The sequence below is a fragment of the Chanodichthys erythropterus genome, chromosome 13 (assembly GCF_024489055.1).
Source record: "Chanodichthys erythropterus isolate Z2021 chromosome 13, ASM2448905v1, whole genome shotgun sequence".
NCBI classification, from domain to species: Eukaryota; Metazoa; Chordata; class Actinopteri; order Cypriniformes; family Xenocyprididae; genus Chanodichthys; species Chanodichthys erythropterus.
The window spans coordinates 30,782,486-30,805,590 of NC_090233.1; the positions used below are offsets into that span (position 1 = coordinate 30,782,486).

At 37.8% G+C, this 23,105-nt stretch overlaps 2 protein-coding genes across 6 annotated transcripts; one reads left to right on the forward strand and one right to left on the reverse strand.

Moving 5' to 3' along the window:
• The first annotated feature begins 17 nt into the window (after window positions 1-17).
• spaca9 (sperm acrosome associated 9) lies at window positions 18-1,758 on the forward strand. Its single transcript, XM_067408449.1, has 4 exons — window positions 18-144; window positions 391-547; window positions 1,062-1,264; window positions 1,461-1,758. The coding sequence occupies exons 2-4, from the start codon at window positions 404-406 to the stop codon at window positions 1,756-1,758; spliced, it is 645 nt and encodes a 214-aa protein (XP_067264550.1). The 5' UTR covers window positions 18-144; window positions 391-403.
• A 104-nt stretch (window positions 1,759-1,862) lies between these two features.
• tsc1a (TSC complex subunit 1a) lies at window positions 1,863-21,199 on the reverse strand. Of its 5 annotated transcripts, none has more exons than XM_067406303.1 (22): window positions 21,088-21,199; window positions 18,889-19,086; window positions 18,585-18,688; window positions 18,303-18,455; window positions 16,663-16,807; window positions 16,388-16,539; window positions 16,196-16,269; window positions 15,957-16,117; window positions 13,713-13,825; window positions 12,544-12,706; window positions 12,343-12,455; window positions 12,183-12,240; window positions 12,011-12,094; window positions 11,424-11,907; window positions 11,302-11,345; window positions 8,203-8,375; window positions 7,775-7,957; window positions 7,500-7,610; window positions 7,233-7,355; window positions 6,799-6,986; window positions 4,298-4,462; window positions 1,863-4,133 (listed from the first exon to the last, which is right to left on the reverse strand). In XM_067406303.1, the coding sequence occupies exons 2-22, from the start codon at window positions 18,995-18,997 to the stop codon at window positions 3,638-3,640; spliced, it is 3,396 nt and encodes a 1,131-aa protein (XP_067262404.1). In that variant the 5' UTR covers window positions 18,998-19,086; window positions 21,088-21,199; the 3' UTR covers window positions 1,863-3,637. The 5 variants fall into 5 exon arrangements, with proteins under 5 accessions (XP_067262404.1, XP_067262400.1, XP_067262402.1 ...); XM_067406299.1 differs by having other exon boundaries at window positions 11,275-11,345; XM_067406301.1 differs by lacking the exon at window positions 21,088-21,199 and adding an exon at window positions 20,920-21,070 and having other exon boundaries at window positions 11,275-11,345.
• Window positions 21,200-23,105: the final 1,906 nt, after the last annotated feature.

Genomic DNA, 23,105 nt, shown 5'->3' on the forward strand with positions numbered 1-23,105 from the left:
GGTAACTTGGTCAGCCAATCACCACCACCAGAGGGCGCACGAGTATCCTACTCTTGTTGCTAAGCAGTGCAAAGTCAATGCAACAGAAACAATGTAACGTTACAGATGTTTGATATGCCTCTACAATACGTACTACTAATTCAGGTAAGTTCTAGTTCATATGAATATGTTATTTATTATGATGAATACCATCTCTGTTTACCTTTTTTTTTATTATTATAATAAAATACTACTTTTTTCTTCTCAAATCCAAACATCTCAGTACTGCAAACGTGGGTTTTCAAGCTGTATGTCTCTAACTTTACACTGCTATTGGGTTAACAACAATCTCTCTCTAAACAGTACTGTTCTTATTCTGCACTCTAACATTACTGTATCCATTTTAAACAGGTCAAGTACTGAGATGGCTGACGTCAGAGAGCAGTTACTTTCCACTGAGGAGAAGTATAAACGTTTTAAACAACAGCAATTTATATTTATAACCGCTCTTGAGCGCTCGAGGGAGCATGCCAGGGACAAAACTGAGCCTGTCTCCACCGTCGCACAGGTTATGATGCATTCTTTGAAATTATATATATATATATATATATATATATATATATATATATATATATATATATATATATATATATATATATATATATATATATATATAAACTGTTTTCTGTTTAAATATATTTTATATGCATTTCTATGATAGTAAAGCTGAATATTTAATCAGTCAATAGTCCAGTCTTTAGTGTCACATGATACTTCAGAACTCATTCTAATATTCTAATTTTGTGCTCAGGAAACTTCTTTTTATTATTAATGTTGGAAGCTACAGCTGTGCTGATCAATATTTTGTGGAAACTGGTGCATTTTGTAACTTACAGGATTCTCAGATTAATAGAATAGCATTTGTTTGAAAATGATTTTTTTTTTTTTTTAAAGTCTTTACTTTCACTTTTGATCAATTTAATGCATCCTTGCTGAATAAAAATAATTTAAAAATATAATCTTACTGAGCCCAGCATAATATGAATTTGACATTTTCAGTAAATGATGATATTCCTCTGTAGGTCCAAAGGTACATGACTCACCACTGCAGCAATTCCACAGACAGATGCATCTTTTCACTCTTTTTGGAAATTATTTCTGATCTTGGAGGCGTTTTAAAACATCTCGAGTCCTCACTGTCCAGCCAAAACACTTCCTGTGAGGGCCTGGATACTTGCAGGGATATCCTCGGCCCTAACAGCAACATCAGTCAGCTAAGGGCACAGTTAAGTGACAGGGAAATTACACCATTTAATTTAATATAATTAATGTGATATCTAAATTAAAGCTTCAAGTTTAGATCCAGGATATGGATGCAAATCCTTTTCTTTTCATAGATTGAAATCAAGAAGCTCAAGAGTCGTCTTAATATGAAGAATAGCCACAATGCATCACCATTCATTACTTTTTTTCTTTCACAGCTACCCACACAATGAGATCAACCGGCTGAGCTGTGATGAAGCAAGGAATTTCTATGGTGGGATTGTTAGCGTGATTCCATTGGCTCTAGACCTCCTCACCACCTACAGTAGAGGAGGAGCTCAACGTCCCACTCCAACAGCTACAGAAACATCTCAACAAACAGTGGCAAAGAATGTGGAGATGGTTGCAGACCTTAATAAAGACATCAAAAAGAACCTGAGCAGATATAAACAAGGGGCTGGTGGCTGGCATGCTGGAAAACCAGCCTGGAAGCCACCAGGAAATACAAGGAGATAAAACACTTTTTCAATACTTATGCATGTTTTTGCTGTGAGTTTTCACACAAAGTATTATACACAATTACTATTTTAAAATAGATGACTATGACAAAAATATGCAAAACATATATATTTTATTTTTTGTTGATCATAGCAAGTGAGGAACACAAATCTGTTTTCTCAAATTCAAAATAGAGTCCCTGGTTACCCATTACACCAATCACCGTCTGATTGTACCATAGTTCAGATAACTTTTGACAAACGACTTCAGGTGACGGACAGGTTTCCTACTTTTTCAGTAAGGCATTTTGTGAAACAACAAAATGTTTGAGAGGGCTTTTGGTATAAAAACAGAACGTAAAGTCCGAGTGACGGAAACAAAGCACAAGCTGTAAGATCACACTCATGGCAAACCGTGATAACAGTTTGAACAAAGAAAAACAGCAGTGATTTTCCATAGATTTCAATTCTCACTGTAAACTCTCTTGAGCCATTTCCCCAGCTGGCAGACCAAAGCCAGCATTTTATTTTATTTTATTTGAAACAGCACTTCACATATTCCTATTATATCTTGCACTGAAAACAAAGCCCAGGGGCAAGGTTTTTTTTTTAGAAAGAGACAAGTATATTGCTCTTCTAGGATTCAGCAATCTTAAGAGGGCCTGAATTAAAAAAAGAAGTGCTTTTACTTCAGCCAGCTGCTACTTTTTGTTGCAGATGGGGTCTGACCTGCGTAAAACAGAAATGAAAAAAAAAAAATAAATAAAAAAAAATAAAGGGATATAAGCCTTCTGGCTTACAGCAAGCAGCTTCCTTTCAAAGTTTAGTGTGTCGAAATATTGCAGTGGCCGTGTTCTGTACGCTATTAACACAAGAACATTCACCCATCTGACACATCTCAGACCACAAAGATATTTTCATTTCTCAATAGGTCTCGACTGGACAAATGCACCTACAGCAGCCTGGCCTGTGTTCTATAAGGCTCTGACGGTCCTGCAAAGCAGCAATCTAAATCTGTTTATTTTTCCCATCATCACTCATACCTTCGAGCTGGCATGAAGTGTTAGCTAAGAAGTATTGCACTGGTGACTGGGCGCTACAATCCCAGTGGAGAACATTAATGCATAAAAATAAAATCTATTACTAGAAATACAACACAAGACTTGCTTATTCTCTATAGGCGAAGCACACAAAGCACTGCTATGGCATATACACGACTTGCCTCAGCAATGAAATGCGATTTCTTATTCTACTTCACTTACGCCACATAGCTTTTTAGTTTTTCACATTTTTATCAGACTGATTGTTTGTTTTGTCAGAGGCATGATCTATTTACAGTGCTCTGTTTGCAGTGATCACACTCTGTATTGTGCAATTTCTGAGTCACATCAGCAGAAATTAACAATGCTCATCTGGCAGTGACTAAAAGGGGCATTTTGCGTGGACCAATCTAGGAGTATTGGAAACCGAAAAGTACTATTACAAGAGCAAATACAGTGATTAAGTCAATACATTTGCTGGAAAATACAGTACAGAGGCCCAAATAACATCCAGCCACCATGCAATATAATCACCACGGTCGCTTACTGAATGCCAATTATAAAAACAAAACAAAAATATACTGAATTACAATGAATTCATATTAGACAGGAGATTAATGAACCTTTTTGTTTGAAGACAAGATGTTCTCTTGCCACTGTGGTGACTACATGGCAACTGCCAATCGACAATTTTTTTTTTTTTTTTTTTTTTTTTTTTTGGCCATTTCATAGTACAAGAGCTTTTAAAATGAACTAAAACATTGCAAACCACTCTAACAAAAAGAGCGTTGCATTCTAATACTGGGTTCAAAATGATCCTCTTCTAACTGCGGACAATCATGTCAGCAGTATATACAATCAATGCTCATGGAGGGTCTCGTTGTAGTCCATGATCCGCAGATCCTGCTGCCTCCGCCGCTGAATATTATACGCCCGAGGTCTGTCCATGGGCTGCAGGTCAGCCTGCTCAGTAGCCCCTTCAAGCTCCATGCTCTCTTTGGGATTTGTGATTGGCTGAACCTTAAAATCCTTGGAAAGGCAGGTGAAGGCAGACGGCTCGCCCTCATAGTGGCTCTCGCTCTTATTGCGAAACATCTCTCTGGCTCTCTTACCCAAAAAGCTTCCAGTACTGGGGTAAGAGCCAACTGCCAGTGGGGAGTCACAGGGGAGGGCAGGAAATGAACGGGTAAGGGCGGAAAGATCTTCTTCCTGGCTGCCATTAATGAATGCTGTGGGTGTTTGTGGAGACCCGGCAGATATTTCACCATTGACACACATGTGCGTGCCTTCCTCTCTTTTCATTGGGTCGGCTGATGGAGATGGAGCAGATGGGCCTGTACTGTTGCCATTTGGCCTGAAACACAAATAGAAATATAATTCTTCAATAAAGTTCAGCAAACCAACATCTTACTTTTTATGTCCTGAAAAGTCTAAAATACATTACAAAACACATTGTTTGCATTTGTAAATCAGTATGTGGAGGAGAACATCTGTGCATGACAAGAATATGGAACTCACCTCTGGTTGGTGGGACTGCTGGGCTCAGAAGTGGGCTCTGCTGGTGCATTAGTGTTCAGGTTCTTGAGCTCTATCTGGCTATAAAGTTCAAGCAGCTCAGATTGTAATGCCTGAGTGATGTGCTTCTGGGCCAAATACCGGTTTTCTGAAGCCTGCAGCTGTTCCCTACATGAAAAAACAAAACAATGCAGACAAGGATTAAATTAGCAAATCTTACAGTAAGAATTGGTTGAAGAGATGAACAGTAGAGCTGGGACAATACATCGATTCTTGATTCGCGATACAATGATTCTGAATCGATTCTGATATTTTCAGAATGCATCACGATTCTCTCTCAAATCGATTCTGAGCTTACTTTTTAACAGCAGATGGTGCTCTAGGCTAGTTTTTAACCATACACTCCAATGCTCACGAAGAAGACTGCTGGAGTGCGCTCCTGCTTTCAGCAGAGTCATGTAAGTGGTTAAATATACTTGCACATCATCTCAGAATGCTTTTATAACGAGATTAATGTAAACGCAGTCCACTGCGAACACCCTTGTAATTTGCTTCAACCTTCTCAAACTTTATGAATGAGTAGTTTTAACATGTAGTGTTATCTGGTGTTAAAAACCAAGCTCATAATTGATGTGAGAGAGAATCGCAATGCATTTGGAAAATATCAGAATTGATCCAGAATCGTTGTATCAAGAAATTATGTATTGCCCCAGTCCTAATGAATAGAACCTGATGATCCATATTCTGCAGATCACTAGTTTATAAGACCCATCATAAATTCATCATTAGCAAACATTAGAGGGGGTTCATGAGCTGATGAAATTTAAAAATCATAAAAATTACATTTTAAAAAAAAAATACAAATCAATATAAAACATTGACTAAAAATAAATCAAGTTTATTTTCCTACATGTCAGTGAACATGTGAATGTGTTAAATTATTGAAATAAGAAAATATTTTTAGATCAAAGGGGTTTGGCTGATAAAAAGTTTGGTAACCCCTGAGTACTATGTACATTTTAGGACTTCCTCACATTTCAGTCATACAACGAAAAGGCGTCATGCCTCAGACTAAAAGACTTCAGTCATCGGACAAAACGGCATCGCGCCTCAGACTGACAGGCTTCAGGTCTCAGGAAAAAAACATCAGGTGTCAGGTCTGAAAATCGGCATGTTCTTTTCTGCATAGAACCTAACCAGTGTAATATTTAATTAGGCATTAGGCGTACAATTAGGCATCAAACGAATCAGCCTCTGACCAAAAGGCATCAGACTAAAAAGGCATCAGGTTCCTATTGTCTTTTATCCCATTATAATGCAGTCCTTCAGATGTCTTTTTCTTTCTCCCTTTTTTTAATATTTAACTGTTACTATTCCCAAATTGATGTAAGGCGTGTGTGCAAGCTTTAATTAAATATTACACTGGTTAGGTTCTATGCAGAAAAGAACATGCCGATTTTCACATTGGTCTGCAGAAAAACAGCAACGGGCTGAATGAAAATGTAAAATGTGACTCTTCCATCCAGATAGTAATATTCTGTTTTTATTGTTATTTTATTTTTTATGCATTCCATTTTTATTCTTATGTATTTGTTTCCTTTTTATGTAAAACACTTTGAATTACCATTGTGTATGAAATGTGCTTAATAAATAAAATTGCCTTGCCTAATCAACTCTCTGACAGTAGGTACTGGAACAGCAGAAATAAAGCCATTTCCTTGGTAACCTCTGTACACAAAGCAGCTGTGCTTATAACAACGCAGTCAAATAGCTTGAAAGATTTTTCACCTCTCATAAAAATTAACCATGGGTTTACTACAAATAAAACAAAAAACATGGTTATTGTAGTTAACCATGGTAACCACAAATTAACCATTGTTTTGTTACAATATAGTTTATGGTATTTGTAGTAAAATTATTGTTATAAATTATTGTTATAGTAGTCTATCAATCCGACAAAAAAAAAAAAAAAATCAGTTAACACACTTTTAACCATGGTCAATTTTTGTATGCATTCATGATAGTTTGCAATGTGTTATTTAGCTAACTTTTTATACATGCAAATAAAATTAGTGAATAATACAAATTCACTAGTGAATGTCTGAGGCCATTTTGTCCAATGCCTTTTATCTGAGTCTGTTTCATCCGATGCCTTTTGGTCTGAGGCTGTTTCGTTCGATGCCTAATTGTACGAGACCTGACACCTGACGTTGTTTTTCCTGAGGCCTGAAGCCTTTCAGTCTGAGGCGCGATGCCGTTTTGTCCGCCGACTTAAGCCTTTTAGTCTGAGGCATGACGCCTTTTCGTTGTATGACTGAAATGTGAGGAAGTCCTAAAATGTTCACCGTACCTGTGATAATATAATACACTATATTAATATTATAATAAAATATGTAAAACCCTGTGTTTGGGCATAGAAATAAGATTCAGATTCAAACTCTGATTAGAATTTTGAGCGAAAAGAAATTAAACAACACTTTTTCAACAGGACTACAATCACATACATGGCTTGGCTTTTGACATTTTCCAGCAGTTTCTTTTGCTCTCGGATGACTTGCTCTTTCTTGGTGAGTTGGTTCTCCAGGTCTGTGATGCGCTGTTGGGTGGCCTCAAGTCTTTGACTCTGCTGGAGAGAGCTCTGCCTCAAACGCTCAACCTCACGCAGTGAAGATGCCTGCAGCATATTCAGCTCCTAACAGTCAAAAAATAAAAAAATCAAGTCTGAGTTGAACTGAGCAGACCAAAGTCATTTTCAAGTTCAGTGGTTTAAAGCTCTAATGTATTGATATCAATAGAACAACTGATCACATTAGCCACTATTTCATGGATTGCTGAATAACTTGCTGGATAAAAAAAAATAGTCACATCTGGCAAACTAATCTGCTGGATTTAAGCAATGATGTGATTTAAGTCATCAATAGTTAATAATTATGAATACCTTGCTAGCCTCAGGCCCCAAGCGGTCGATTTCCTCCGCAAATAACTTGTTGGCTTCACCCAAAAGCAGCAGCTGCTTGTTCAGGAAAGCCATCTGCTGCTCCATGTTTTCACTATTGTTCAGCTAAGGTTGGATAAATCAGGAACACAAATCAAAATCAAATCATCAATAACTAGGGGCAACATCTAAAATTTGCTTTTAAAATATACTTGCATTGTAATAGATAGTGTTTTTATATCCAGTATTTTTGTCACAAACATGTCTAACCTTGATGGACAGCTGGCTGAGCATGTGTCCCATATTACACACTTTGTTATTGGCTTTCTGCAGCTCTGCCTCCATTTCTCCAACCTTCTTCTGATTCTCCTGCAAATCACTCTGTAAATGATGCCACATAAAACAATTAGCTTTTAACACAGATGTCACACACTCTCTTCTACATTCCAGCAAGAAAATGACAAACATGGGCAATTTTTGTTGCTGTATTGTGAGTGAATAGGAGTAACCATATATTTATTCATGTCCTATAGCCTTATGATAACCTTTAGCTCCTGCATCTTTGAGTAGTAGTCATTCCGCTCCTTCTGTAGCTGCTGGATTTGAGTCTGCAATTGGCTCACAAGAGCCTCTCTGTCTTCCTGTACCCGTCTGGAGCGCCGCTGCTCCTCCTGAAGGCTTACCTGCACAGTCTTGATCTCAATTTCCTGAAGTTTGAGTTGAGTTTTCTGCAACACACACACACACACACACACATATATAAAAACCGCACCACTGGAAAATCACAGATATTTGCTCTCATTGTAATGTCACCAGTTATGCCAAGACCTGAACACTTCTGCACTGATTATAGAGAAACAGTTACAGAATTTCTCAGAATAAATTTGGTAAAATGTGATAATTATTTAATAAGTATGCAAAGAATGTAAAATTTTGCACAGGCCTGGGCAATCTTTCCAGTTTTATTTATTACCATGGAGTTGTTTTGCTCTTCCAGAGCAGTAGTGTTAACGATACGGCCAAACAGACGGCGGTTACGAAGTGCGTGTTGCTCTCTCTTATGTCTCTCATACAGCAGCTGGTTATGTAGCAATAGCAGCTGACTGCGCAACATCCCCAGCTCATCGGATGCTGCAGACACAGGACCTGTGAAAATAAATTGCAGTCAATTCAAAAGCAACAGCAAAGTGCAGTAGTTCAAATGTTAAAAAAATAAATAAATAAATAAATAAATAAATAAATAAATAGCATTAGGGCTGCACGATATTGAAAAACTGACATTGGTTTTGTTATAACTTTTTGATTGATCTGCAGTATACACGGAGCCCCTAAAGGGACCTTTGCAAAAAAAGGTCCCCCTCGTGTGTGCGCACGAGAAACTTATGGAAGGGCAGTTAGGGCAGTTTATATCACGGCCTTATATCTGCTTTAAAGCATTCTCTGTGACGGCCGCGATATGTGTGCATTGTTCTTTTTGCCAAGTTAAAAAAATAAATAAGGCTGTGACAGTAAAAAGTGCTCAAAATGTGGCTTTCGTTAGGGAAGTGCGTAATTTTTCAAGGACTTATGTCCATTTTAACTTATTTAACTCTGTGGCATCCAAGAATCGCGCTGAGAAATGGGCTCAGTGTGAATTCTCATAATGCCACGTTTAATGGTTCATGAAAAAACATTGGTACAGTAGAAATGATGAAACTTTGTATTTCGTTAGGGCAGTAGGCCATATTTATATCCTTACAGGTGACAGTGAAATCCTTATTTTCTTTATTCAATTCTAACAGCGCTTATTGCGAGCAGAGCCATTGACATAAAGGACTTTAGATATAAAGCACATGTTTAATTAAAACGAATAATGGATTCATCCTAGACGATCTGGTCTAAGAAAGCCAGATTTTGAGCAAATACAGCTGTATTACTGCATGTGCATCCACTCTCATTTTCTCTTTAATTTTCAGGATCTTTATTAGCTCATGTGCATCCATACTCTGACTTTCTTCATAGGCAGTGACGCAGAAATTAAATAGGTTATAGTGTACACAAACCGGAAATTGTAACGCGTGTGCACGACATACGTTTCTCATGAGCATTTGAAAGTTTCTTGTGAGCACGCAAAACTCTCTTTTTTTTCTTTTTTTTTTTTTGCAAAGGTCCCTTTAGGGGCTCCGTAAGTATATATATCTATCAAATTTTTTATTTTAATCTAATCACACAGCTTTACTTAGAATCTACTGGAATTCAGATTATAGCTGATCAGGACCATCACAGAGCTGTTTCTGAGGATTTGATAGTGAACTACATAGTGCTCAGCATAAATGAGTACACCCCCTTTGAAGAGTAATATTTTAAACAATATCTCAATGAACAAAAACAATTTCCAAAATGTTGACAAGACTAAGTTTAATATAACAAATGTTTAACATAACATGAAAGTAAGGTTAATAATATAACTTAGATTATACATTTTTAGTTTTACTCAAATTAGAGAGATGCAAAAATGAGTACACCCCACAACAAAAACTACTACATCTAGTACTTTGTATGGCCTCCATGATTTTTAAATGACAACACTAAGTCTTCTAGGCATGGAATGAACAAGTTGGCAACATTTATCTTTTTCCATTCTTCAAGAATGTCCTCTTTTAGAGACTAGATGCTGGATGGAGAGTAATGCTCTCCTTTTCTCTTCAGAATTCCCCAGAGGTGTTTGATTGTGTTCAGATCAGGAGACATACTTGGCCACTGAATCACTTTTACCCTGTTCTTCTTCTGAAATGTGTTTAGGATCATTGTCATGTTGGAAAAGTGCATGACGACCAAGAGCACGGAGTGATGGTAGCATCTTCTTTCAGTATAGAGCAGTACATCTGTGAATTCATGATGCCATCAATGAAATGCAGCTCCCCGACTCCAGCAGCATTCATGCAGCCCCACATAAGGACACTGCCACCACCATATTTCACTGTAGGCACCATGCATTTTTCTTTGCATTCCTCACCTTTGTGACGTCATTCAGTTTTGAAGCCATCAGTTCCAAAAACATTTACCTTGGTCTTGTCACTCCAGAGTATAGTCCCAGTAGTCTTCATCTTTGTCAGCATGGGCCCTGGCAAACAGTAGGTGGGCTTTTTTGTGCCTGGGCTTTAGGAGAGGCTTCTTTGGTGGACGGCACCCATGCATGCCATTCCTCTGCAGTGTACACCGTGTTGTGTCATGGGAAATAGTCACCCCAGTTTGATTTTCTACTTCTTTAGATAACTGCAGTGAACTTGCATGCCAATTTTCTTCAATCCTTCTCATCAGAAGACGCTCCTGTCGAGTTGTTAACTTCCATGGGCGACCTGACGTCTCTGCGATGGTTGCAGTTCCATCTTTTTAAACATTTTGTACCACTTTTGCTATAGTGTTCTGACTGATAAGTAAAGCTTTGCTGGCTTCTCGTAGCCTTCACCTTTCTGGTGTAAAGAAATTATTTTCTTTCTCAGGTCTTGTGACATTTCTCTTCCATGTGGTGCCATTGCTGACAGCATGAAATGGGAAGGGGTTTTAACACCCTTTTATAGACAACTCTCTGCTGGACACCTGTGTAATGAATAATTAGACTCACCTGTGGTTGAATTCTTGTTAAATTAGACATTTTTAGTCTAAAATTTAGCTTTCCTCCAGAGACTTTCAGTGGGGTGTACTCATTTTTGCATCCCCCTAATTTGAGTAAAACTGAACATTTTGTTCTCTAAGTTATATTATTAACCTTACTTTCATATTATAAGTTAAACGGATGATATGTAAAACTTAGTCTTGTCAACATTTTGGAAATTGTTTTTGTGTTAATTGAGATATTGTTTAAAATGTTACTTTTCAAAGGGGGTGTACTCATTTACACTGAGTGCTGTATAAGACAGTAGAACAATCTTACAGGAAAAAATGTATTTAAAGGAAAGTGGCAGGAAAATGGAAACAAACACAGGACAGGTTGTAGGAGAAAAGCTGGAGGACACAGTCATCTTGAGCACGGAGAGCCTATAAAATTAGTAAAATTACTAAATACCTTTTCCTTTATTGCTATGTTGTTTACCTCCAGAGTGTTGGTCTGCTGATTGACTTTGAGAGGACAGAGTTCTGTAAGAGAGCAAACGGACATCGTTCCAACACATTTCCTCTAATATACTTTTAGAAGTCAGAAGAATAGAAGCATACCTCTTCAGCACTTTCTCATGAGTGTCATGACCCTGCTGAATAACACGGTCCAACACCTCCAGAGGGGAGGTGGCAGAAAGATCCTCCCCCTCCAGCTCCTCTCGGTCCTCCTTTTCTCCTCCAGCCCTTTGAAAGGCCTCTGCGGTCTTCCTCTCCAAAAACAGAGATGCTACCTTAGGCAGGGCAAGGTCAAAGAGTGGCTCATAAGGCATGGACTCCTTCGTCAGATCAGACAGAGAAAATTTACTGCTCCTCCCATTCTCGATGGGGGTGAAAGCAGGCCAGAGGGACCAGGGAGGTTGCTGTTCTCCTCCTTTTGTAGAACATTCAACCCTGTCTGGTGTGGACACCAAATTCTGCTCATGGCTGGGGTGAGATGAGAGAAGGGTGTCCAAGGAGCCGGAAAATGAGCAATCTATGCCTGGCCTCATTCCGAAGTCCAATCTTGTTTGTGTCAGACTCAAAATCTCCTCATTGATGGTATCTAGAAAGAAAATGTAAGATGTTGGTGAAAAAGGAAGGGATGGTGGAAAACACTTGAAAAGCTGAGGCACGCATTGTTCTGCATGATATCACCACTCTCTCACCATCCTCTCTTTCCCCGTCTGTCCTTTTGACAATGTCAGAGAGCTGTGCCAATGGCACTGGAGTCTTGGCATCAACTACACCTCCTAAAAGTAGCAAAAGCAAAGCATATTAATCATTGTGTCACTTACTTAAATGAAATGAGAATGTATAAATCTCAGTGAATATTCTCACCATTGTTATTAATACTTCTGGGTGTGACTTTTTTCAGTTCTTTGCACGTCTGAATCACCTGTTTTAGACAGAAAAGCATTTTCATGAAAACATGCACATGGAACATTTCTCTGAATGAGTTTAATAAATAACAAGGCAAATGCTTTATACGTCAATGTACCTTAGCCTGAGTACTGCTGGTATTTTGGGCAGGCTGCCCCATGTCCTCTGAAAGTGATGTGAGAGGAGATGACCCTGAAGGCGTGGAGGGAGATAGGGTCCATTTTCCATCCCCTGTAACAAAAATAACCCCTGAAGCCATCCGAGGCGCCAAACAAACAGAACCATTCTGCTTTAATAGATCAGAATGCATTTGGCTGACCTGGAGTGCTGGGGATCCGTCCTGAGAGGTGGGAGGCACTATGTAAGACGTCAGAAACTGTGGTGGGGGACATTCCTCTAGAGCTGGGAGGTGTGGTCATCCCACACATTGAGGAAGGGCTCCACATCTCCTCCTTCGTCCCTGAGGAATTCAGGTCTTCACTCTGTTGATGGATCAAATATAAATTAAAGCATTAACGAATCATATAATTGCAAATCTATATTTAGAGTTTTTTTCTTTTGGATTTGGATTACTATTTATTAGCGGTATCAAAATGCTCTCCTTGCAGAGTATTTACATAAAAACAGTCAGCTGTTTTAAGTGAACGGGGACAATTGAAAAAGAAGTAGTCAACGCTAATAGCCTCTTGGGCAGTGCGCAGACATATAGCGCAATTGTGCTTCGGGGGTCACGAGTTCGAGTCCCGGCCCGTGGACCTTTCCTGGTCAATGTCCCCCTCTCTCTCCCCAACTTTGCTTCCTGTCAATTTACTGTCCTGTCATAATAAAGGCAAAAATGGCAAAACATAAATCTAAAAAAAAAAATTGGATGTATATCAATACATATCATATACAAATTATAACTGGATGTATATCAATACATCAAATCTGTGCATTAGGTCTTAAAGTGACAGCAGCCTAATATACCTGTGTGTCCTTAATTTTAATCAAACAACAAAAGAAAAAGAGAAAAATTACTCACTGCTCATGACTGAATAACTTTAGTAGCTTTAATAAGAATCAGCAAACAGTATATTTAATTCATACATACAGTGAAGACAATGGAAAATTATTATTATTTTTTTTTACATTTGACAATTTCTGTAGTATTTCTTACTTCTGTGAAACAGCCGCAATCTACCTAAATAACTTGCAGCACACTTCAATTTGTATCTTTTTTTTTCTATTGCATTTATTTGGCATATTGCTTGTATTTACATTTTTTGTTTTTATTTTAACTGACTGTTTACTTGTCTTTATTATGCCTGAGAACTTTTTTGTTTTACTGTACATTAGATAGGCTAGTATTCGGTTTAACAACTATAATACTCATATACTCAATACTCGTATATACTCATAAGGTGATATAAAATATTGCTCATATTTTCCTACCTTGTACGAAATCGTTTTCTACACCATGGTAACAATTTTTTATTAGAGGATGCTTACTTGATGGTTGGGGGCCTGTGCGCTGGAACCTGAGTCTTGGGTTACAGTGAGATAAGGTAGTGACAGAGAAAGAGACTGACGAACAGCAGCCATTGGTGTGACAGATGTGATTTCTGTTAAGAAAAAAATAGGAAAGTTTCAAAATCTGTATTCTAACAGGAAAAATGTGAAAATTGTATTCATTATTAAATCCACAATATACACAAATGTCAAAGCCTTTATAAAGCCAAATACATTGTAATAAATAGTTTTTAATCTCCTTTAAAGATGAAGAATGGAGTTGTTAGAGTTTGTATTATAGTTTAGTTTACGTATGTATATACACACAAACACATTGATGGTCCAAAACATTATGACCACTCACAGGTGAAGTGAAAAATGTGAATCTCCTAACAAGGTCACATGTCAAGGACTAGGTTGATTAGATGGTAAGCGAACAATTGTTTCTCGCAATTAACGTGCTGGATGCAGGAGAAATGGGCAGAAATAAAGATCTAACCACTTGGACAAGGGCCAAATTGTTATGGCCATAGGAATGGGTCAAAGTATCTCTGAAACAGCAAGGCTTGTGTGTGGCTCCTGGTCAGCAGTGGTGAGAACTTATCCACATTGTCCAAGGAGGGACAAACCACAAACCAGCAACAGGTGTTGGGCATCCAAGACTTATCCATACAACAATGGCTATCACGTCTGGTCCGAACCAACTGAAGGTCTACTGTGGCACAATTCACAGAAAATTTTAATGATGGTTATGGGAGGAATGTGTCACAACACAAAGTATATCCACCCTGCTGCATAGCCGCAGACTGGTCAGAGTGTACATGATGATCCCAGAGAACTGTTGAAAGCTCCTTCAATAGTCATGTGAGCGTCGAAACTGGACCATGAAGCAAGTAAAGCAGGAAAAGGTAGCCTGGTTTTATCAGTCCAGTTTTCTTTTGCATCCCATGGATGGCTGTGTACGTGGGGAAGTGATGGCACCAGGATGCACTGTGGATCGATAACAAGCAAGTGGAGATGCTCTAGGCAACATTCCGCTAGAAAACCCTGGGTCAGGCCATTTATGTAGACGTAAATTTGACACTTGCCACCTACCTAAACTTTGCAAACTAGGTAAACCACTTAATGGCAATAGTGTTCCATGCTGTAAGTGGTCTCTTTCCGCAGTATAATGCACACTGCACACATTGCTAAAGAATGGTTAGTCTTAGACGTCACGACCACGGACCATTGGCTGAACATCCGATGCATATGGCACACTTAACTGGAAACACTTCAGTCGTCAACTAGTTGGCTGAATTCTAAAAGATGTCCGGGAAATGTGTGTGTCGCGTTATTTAATGGTCCACCTGGAAACAAATGCTGTGACGCCAAACCCCCTCATGGAAGAAGAACGCCGTTGTGTTGTATTTTCAAAAGTATGTGAAGTTTGCGGCTCCACTGTTGCAGTAAACTTGCACAACGTTCTTGAATTCATAATTTATTAGATGCACGCCAGTCTGTTATTGTAGGGACACTGATTTTACACGCTCCTAAACATGACAAACTGATTGGTTGCGTTACATGTCAGTCAAATGTCCTCTTGGGCGGTCCTTGGCCAATGAAAGCTGCGATAGAGTCCAGTCCTTCTGCCGTCAGTCTGAAGGTCTGGCTATGTGAGACTAGGGAATGGTTTGAGGAACATGATAAAGAGTTCAAGGTGTTGCCCTGGCCTCCAAAATCCCCAGATCACAATCCGATTAAACATCTTTGGGATTTGCTAGACCAAAAAGTCCAATCCACTACATCTCCACCTCGCAACTTACAGGACTTGAAGGATCTGCTGCTAATGTCTTGCTGCCAGATAAAACAGGACACCTTCAAGGGTCTTGTAGAATCCATGGCTCAGCGGGTCCGCTCTGTTCTGACAGCACACGGTGGACCAACAGCATATTAGGTAGATGGTCATAATATTTTGGCTCACAGGTGTTTATATTTGTTTGATAATTGTATTTTTTCCCTTCTTTTTTTAATCAAAAAAGATGGGGTGGACCTTATGATTTAATTTTTTTATATTATATATTTATATATATATTTTTTTTTTTGCTTTTTATTTGTGTTGAAGGCCTGTGTGCAGAAATGCTTCCTTTTTTATACAATTTCCAATTTTCCTTTAGTAAGATTTACAGCAAAGAACTACACACGACAGTGGCATCACTGAATTAATAACAGAAAAGCGCAATGCACATTGTATGTCATTTTTACCATGAATACTGAGCTCTGAGCATGATCGGCTATGGTCTACAGGGCGCCGTGGTATGTGATCCGACAGAGAGGAGTATCCCTCTTCAGATGATGCCTCCTTAGAATCCAGCGAAATTTTGGCACATTCAATCACAATATCATGTGGCTCAAATCTCTTCCATCTAAACCAAAATTAACAGTGAAGTATGAACAATCACATTATGACTGAACAAAAAAGCATAAGATTTCATTTTACATACCTAATTGGATCAACCTCGTAGTCTTTGGTTCCAGTGATGAGCTCAGGATGTATCCGTACATGCTCTAACATGGGCTGAGAGAAAAACAGTAGAAAATTATAGGATGGGATTTGGAATAGTAATAATAAATTTTGGCACTTACATTAAGTGACAATTTCTTTAAAACTGTGTGGCACGAGAGATAAAGCTCACCTTCACCACTTCCTCAAATGTGTCAACATTTTCTTTCATACTGTAGTGGGCACGTAAATATGACACAAAGTTACAAGGATACATCCCGTATAAACGATGAAAAAGCGAATACACGCTGGCATGTAGATGGACTGCAAACACTCCCTGAGCACCTACAGGACACATCCATAGAATCCAAGTTATGTTTCCTCCATCTAAACATAGCACTTCCAAGATATGAAGCTAAAAAAAAATTACAAAAGACAAATTTGTTTGCAATGTTTATGCCAAAGTACCTGGGTGACGCTGGTTCCATGCAGCAAGCCGTCCAAAGATATCAAAGTACTCGCACAGAAGTTGTTTGTTGGTTTGAGGAATCATGGGTAGTAGAGTGATTAACACCAGCACACCTGTTATTAGAACTACTACATCTGAGTCAGTCTGGAAGTAGAAATGAAAAAAATGTTACCAAAACTACTACCAAATTCAACCAGTACTTTTGCAAAGTTTGGGCTCAATATAAAAATAGTAATTTTTTTAAATAAATGTATAATATTATTCAGCAAAGACTCTTTACATTGATCAAAAGTGACTGTAAAGACTATTTGTAACATTAATGTTACAAAATATTTCCATTTCAAACCAATGCTGTTCTTTTGAACTTTCTATTCATCAAAGAGCCCTTAAAAAATGTTTCACGGTTTCCACAAAAATATTAAGCAGCAGTGTTTTCAGCATTGATAGCACCAAATTAGCCTATTAGAATGATTTCTGAAGGATCATGTGACACTGAAGACCGGAGTAATGGTTGCTAAAAATACAGCTTTATCACAAGAATAAGTTACATTTTAAAATGCGTTAAATAGAAAACATTTTTACTGATAAATAAATGCAGCTTTGGTGAGCATAAGAGACTTCTTTCAAAAACTTTTAAAAATAATCTTGCAGAATATAAACTTATGAACACAACGGTAGTGTATGTAGACATAGATGCACACGCACACATACAGTATATATTTGTATAGAAGAGAAATTAACAATATGAAGGTGAATTAAGTACAGTTTTCATCTTTGGGTTAAATATCCCTTAAAAAGGCCCGTTGAAGTGTCTTGGAATGTGCAGCATTATTCAACGTGTTGACGTAATTTCAACTGAAACAGGAAGACAGGGCGATATATCGAACAGCCCCGCCCCTTTTTTAAAATGGCCAATAGCGTTTTGTTTATATCACAGCTCGGCCAGAGCCGTTAAACTCAGTAAAACCTCAGTTTCCTTTTAATATCTAACCATTTATCCTCCTACTCTCCTCTATATCACTTTAAAATACAGCATTCTGTGCAGAATTCAAATGGGTCCATTACGAACTTCATTCACATCAATGGAAAGCATATTTACACTGTCTGAATCGTTCCCTATTCTCTATATAGTGCACTTTGTACCATTCACCATGTAGAAACTAATAAATGTGTGAACAAATGACCAATTTCAGCCACAGCTTCAGTGTCTGTTGATAATGTAGGAGGGGGGCGGGACTTCAGATTCTAGAGAGCATTTGATTGGACAGAAGATTTGATGAGAAGCTGAAGTGCGATGTGATGTCAAGAAAATCTGTGATCCATTTTAGCGGAAATGAGAGACTAAGTTTTGAATGCTTATATCTCCTAAATGCGATTTTTTAAATTATTTTGGAACACACCAGCTTATTCATAACATTAAGGCTAACATATTCATACTAAAAGCTAAAAAAAAAACAAAAAACTTAAATTTTGATTTCAGTGGGACTTTAAGACATTTTCTACTGTTGTTTTCCATTTCTCAAATATCTCAAGTCAGAACAACCAGGACATCAGGACATTAAGACATTATAGGACATTCTCCTTGCTCAAAATCCTATTTGTAACTCCCATCACTCTTGACTGGCTTTTATTTTGGTACCTTGAGGCATTTGAGCAATGAAGCAAGAAGAGGGAAGCGTGCAATCTTGTGGATCCACGGTGGCTGCTTGCGAACAACATGGCCAAGGAGGGTGATTGTGGAGAGACGGCAGCTCTGCTTGCCCATGCATTCATTCATCTTATCTAGAAGATACTACAGAGAAATGAATCCAGATAAGGCAGTTATTCATCAATCACTGATATTCTGTAATCCACGATGACATCAAACACTATTCATCAATGTGTATACGGAAGAAACCTGAAGATGGTAACTTTCTCTCACCTTATCATGAGGCTCCCTGACAGAAGACAGGATGTCCAAAGCTTGAGATGAGCTCGTATCCAGGAAATAGTCAACAAGGCTATTCAGCAACATGGTCCCTTTATCTAGATCAAAATGAAAAAGAAAAAAAAAACATTTTAATACATAACTTAAATGTATCCATTGACACTGACAACAAATTCAGACTACATAACAAATATAAAGCAGTGAAATTCAAACAGAAGTTGTACAAGTGTAGTGATAGCAATTTTCTCAATTTGACCAATGCACCTGAGTAATGATGTAAACACAAAAGAAGACTAACCTGCGCTGAGAGTTTCCTGCAGCAGATTTTTGACCTGTTCCAGCTCGTGCAGGTCAGAGGACCCCAGAAGAGGGACGAGGTCAAACGCATTTGGCTGGTCTTTGGCCATAGCTGTACAGGACAGTGGGCAGGGCTGATGCCTTTGTCACAGCATAAACCGATGCCCTGTGGTGTCAGCATGGGGTGTCTATGCATGAACTAGAAACAAAAATGGCAAAACACAATAATACTGAAGTCAGGTGATTAAGATGACATGGGCAGATGATGAAATTCATCTTGGTGATCCAACTGTCCAGGTTTTATGATCCTAACACCGTCTCTTTCCCATTTTAGCAGTGGTGTCTGAGATTAAATTTTAGCAGTTGCAGATCTTTCATTTATGTCGACTTTGTGAAGTTTTCCGTGGTCAGTTTTTGTGGAAACATGGTCTTCAAGGAGAATATTGAGGTTTGCTATCACCTTGCTTCAGCTGTTTTGTGTCGTTTGGACACAATCCTTCTTAGTGTTTGACTTAGTTGATGAAGTCTTGCCATGCTTTATGTACACAGTAATAATCATAAAGACACAAAAACTGGGAGGTTAAGATCACAGATGCTCTTGTTAAACAGGCTCTGATGATTTGCCCTTTTTGGCTGTCTGACAAGTCGCCCATTTCACACATGGCTTGTACTAAACACTGCTTAAAATCACTTATACTGTACTCATATACAAACTACAGAATATAAACATAAAGATAATTGCAATATATATATATATATATATATATATATATATATATATATATATATATATATATATATATATATTTATTTATTTATTTATTTATTTATTTATTTTATTTTTACTGTAGCCTACTACACAAAGTATATTAGCCCTATTAATAATGGGTGTAGGGCTGTCAAACGATTAATCGCGATTAATTGCATACAAAATAAAGGTTTGAGTTTGCATAATATATGTGTGAGCACTGTGTGTAATTAATATGTATATATTAATACACACAAATATATATATATATATATATATATATATATATATATATATTTAAGAGAAATATGTTATTCATGTATAGAATATTTTTATTTATATACAATATTAATGATATAAAAATATAAATAAATACATATACTTGTAAATATTTCTCAAATATATACATGCATGTGTTTGTATTTATATATACATAATTACATATAGTACACCGAAATATATTAGGCAAACTCAAACTTTTATTTTGTATGTGATTAATCGCGACTAATCGTTTGACAGCCCTAAATGGGTGTTCACATTATTTTGTCTAATGCCTGTACATACATACATACATGCACACAATCTTTCAAATGTCTGGGGTTAGTACAATTTTTTTGTAATCTTTTATCACATTTTTTGGACATGTGCCATGGTAATACCATTGTTTCTGTCTGTGCATAGACATGGGTAGTCTATTTTTTAAAGTAGCACCAAGTAAATACTATGGTACATGAACAAGGTATTCATTCAGCACCATGGTATAACCATCTAATACCATCCCAGTAGTATTTTGTGAGGGTGTAATCTCAACAACTCACTCGTCTATGATGCCCAAAAATTCTGTCTAGGTAGTCAGCTTACTAGGTGTTGAGACGCAGCCATTATAAAAAAATAAAATGTAGCCTGTCATGCTGGATTCAGACTCTCCAGCGAAGAAAGTTGAACTGCGAGTGTCCATAAAGACTGAATGCAAAATAAAGGCAATTGAACTTTTGACTTCATGAATACTACGCCTAATATTAATCTAAAGTCCTTTAACTGTTTCCCTCAGTCTCACAGTAAGCGTTAAACTCAATGAGAAAAGCAAAGCAGTTATTGTAAACGCCATGTAATGTACTACGTGACAGCAGCGCATTCAAAACTGCTATCAAGCGAGGGCTTTAACTCTGCCTCACGTCCATGACAGCTTTTGCCATCTATTTTAACTACAACCCGACTTACTCTAAGCCTAATGTGGTGCATTAAACATGTACAAGGCGCCTCAAAAACAATGTATTACCGTACTGAGAGTGCGAACTTCAAACAGTCGCCATCTTGAACACCTCACGACCTTTTACACTGCTGAGCTGTTTGCGCAGATGAAAAACTTAATATCCGTGACGATCCCAGTGTAAGTGCAATCCATTGGTGAGGTTTAATGGGTTTATGTTTAATTATAGAAAGGATACTGACCGACTCTTCTGTCTCGCTGTCACAAGATCACGGCATGAGTGACAGAAAGGTGTGAAGTGCTGCTGTGCAATGGGAGCTAGCTAAGCATGTAGCGGCTTCAGCGTGACAGAAGCTCACAGCGCATGCGCGGGGATTTAAAGGGCAAACATGTTTATTTGCAAGACTGCAAGCATACTGATATAGGCCTATAACTAAAAAACAAAACAAAAACAAAAAAAAACTGTCAGATAGTAGTTTGCAGTTCATGATACTAAACATGACAGTGAACATTCCAAGATATAAGTTGTACTGTAATATATTATAATACATTTTTATTATTATTATATGTATTATATTTATTATTAGTATCATTAATAATAAAAAATAATAATGTTTGGGAATTTGGCTTGTTGTCTTGCAATGTGCAAACTGCTACTACTATAATAATTGATCTTACAATGAACTGCTGTAAGGACTATTAGCTTCAGCTGGGTCTTCCCATACACTATTGTGTGCTCAAATTTTCATTCTCTGGTATTACAGAATGAAAGCATAAAAAATGTAATCCTTTACAGACAAAAATGTTGACCTCATTCAATAAGTGTCCCCAAAAGTAATGACACTTAAGCCACACCAGAAAACATAATTGTCATTGCAAAATACAGTAAAATATTAAACCAAACCAAAAAAAAAACTAAAACAGCAAATTTAATAGAATTGATCTAATAAAGTCTTACATGTCTTTGATTGAACCACCATACTCTTTTTTGCTGCTGTGGCTATTTCTTTCTCCAACTATAAGTGCAAACAGTCTGCATGTCACTGAGCTCTTCTCTTAATAAAGTGCGGTGTAATTCTGTAAAGAGGCATTAATTAATGAGGTTGCTAACGCACATTTGATTTATTCATTGCTTAAGGGAGAATATCAAAGAGCTGTTGGAAAAACTTACCAGAAAGGATAGCAATCAGATAACACCTTTATAGCATTTACAATGAGCACTGGAGACCCGATCCTGAGCAAAAGGCCAATATGGACATGAGACCGACCAGGTGCAAACCCAGATAACACGCCAGCTTCATGCTGATATGCCTAAAATAACCAGCAGAAATCCCAACAATAGGCCTAAGCTAAATTAAATACATCTCTGCAGCTTTTTGTTTTTGATCTCACTTATTCAACATGCCCACTCACACTTCTAGATCCTCTGGCACGACGCAGTGGTCTGGATAATTATCATTAGCACTTGATAATTTAGTGTGCATACCATACATGCCTTTTAATTAATGCGTTGTCAAGAAGAAAAAAATATATAGTTTATGACTGTTTCGTTCTGTTGTAATTGTTACAAAAGGAAATAGAAAAACTTTTTTAAAAAATGTAAAAAAATGTAAAAATAAAAAATAAAATGGTAATATTTAATGTCTCATTTGTTAACATCAGTTAACTACACTGAACAAAATTATAAACGCAACACTTGTTTTTGCCCCCATTTTTCATTAGCTGAACTCAAAGATCTAAGACTTTTTCTATGTACACAAAAGGCCCATTTCTCTTAAATAAAGTCTAAATCTGTGATAGTGAGCACTTCTCCATTGCCGAGATAATCCATCCACCTCACAGGTGTGGCATATCAAGATGCTTTTAGACAGCATGATTATTGCACAGGTGTGCCTTAGGCTGGCCACAATAAAAGGCCACTCAAAAATGTGCAGTTTTATCACACAGCACAATGCCACAGATATTGCAAGTTTTGATGGAGCGTGCAATTGGCATGCTGACTGCAGGAATGTCCACCAGAGCTGTTGCCCGTGAATCGAATGGTTATTTCTCTACCATAAGCCGTCTCCAAAGGCATTTCAGAGAATTGGGCTGTACATCCAACCGGCCTCACAACCGCAGACCACGTGTAACCACACCAGCCCAGGACCTCCACATCCAGCATCTTCACCTCCAAGATCGTCTGAGACCAGATCGAGTGGCCCATGGTGGCGGTGGGGTTATGGTATGGGCAGGTGTATGTTATGGACAATGAACACAG

Coding starts and splice junctions, on each gene's coding strand:
- spaca9 (XM_067408449.1), top strand. CDS start 404: ATGGCTGACGTCAGAGAGCAGTTACTTTCCACTGAGGAGAAGTATAAA. Junction 548..1,061: donor CTGTCTCCACCGTCGCACAG/GTTATGATGCAT, acceptor ATTCCTCTGTAG/GTCCAAAGGTACATGACTCA. Junction 1,265..1,460: donor ATCAGTCAGCTAAGGGCACA/GTTAAGTGACAG, acceptor TTTCTTTCACAG/CTACCCACACAATGAGATCA.
- tsc1a (XM_067406299.1), bottom strand. CDS start 18,997: ATGGCCAAAGACCAGCCAAATGCGTTTGACCTCGTCCCTCTTCTGGGG. Junction 16,270..16,387: donor CATTTGAGGAAGTGGTGAAG/GTGAGCTTTATC, acceptor TTTTTCTCTCAG/CCCATGTTAGAGCATGTACG. Junction 7,611..7,774: donor CAAAGATGCAGGAGCTAAAG/GTTATCATAAGG, acceptor CATCATTTACAG/AGTGATTTGCAGGAGAATCA.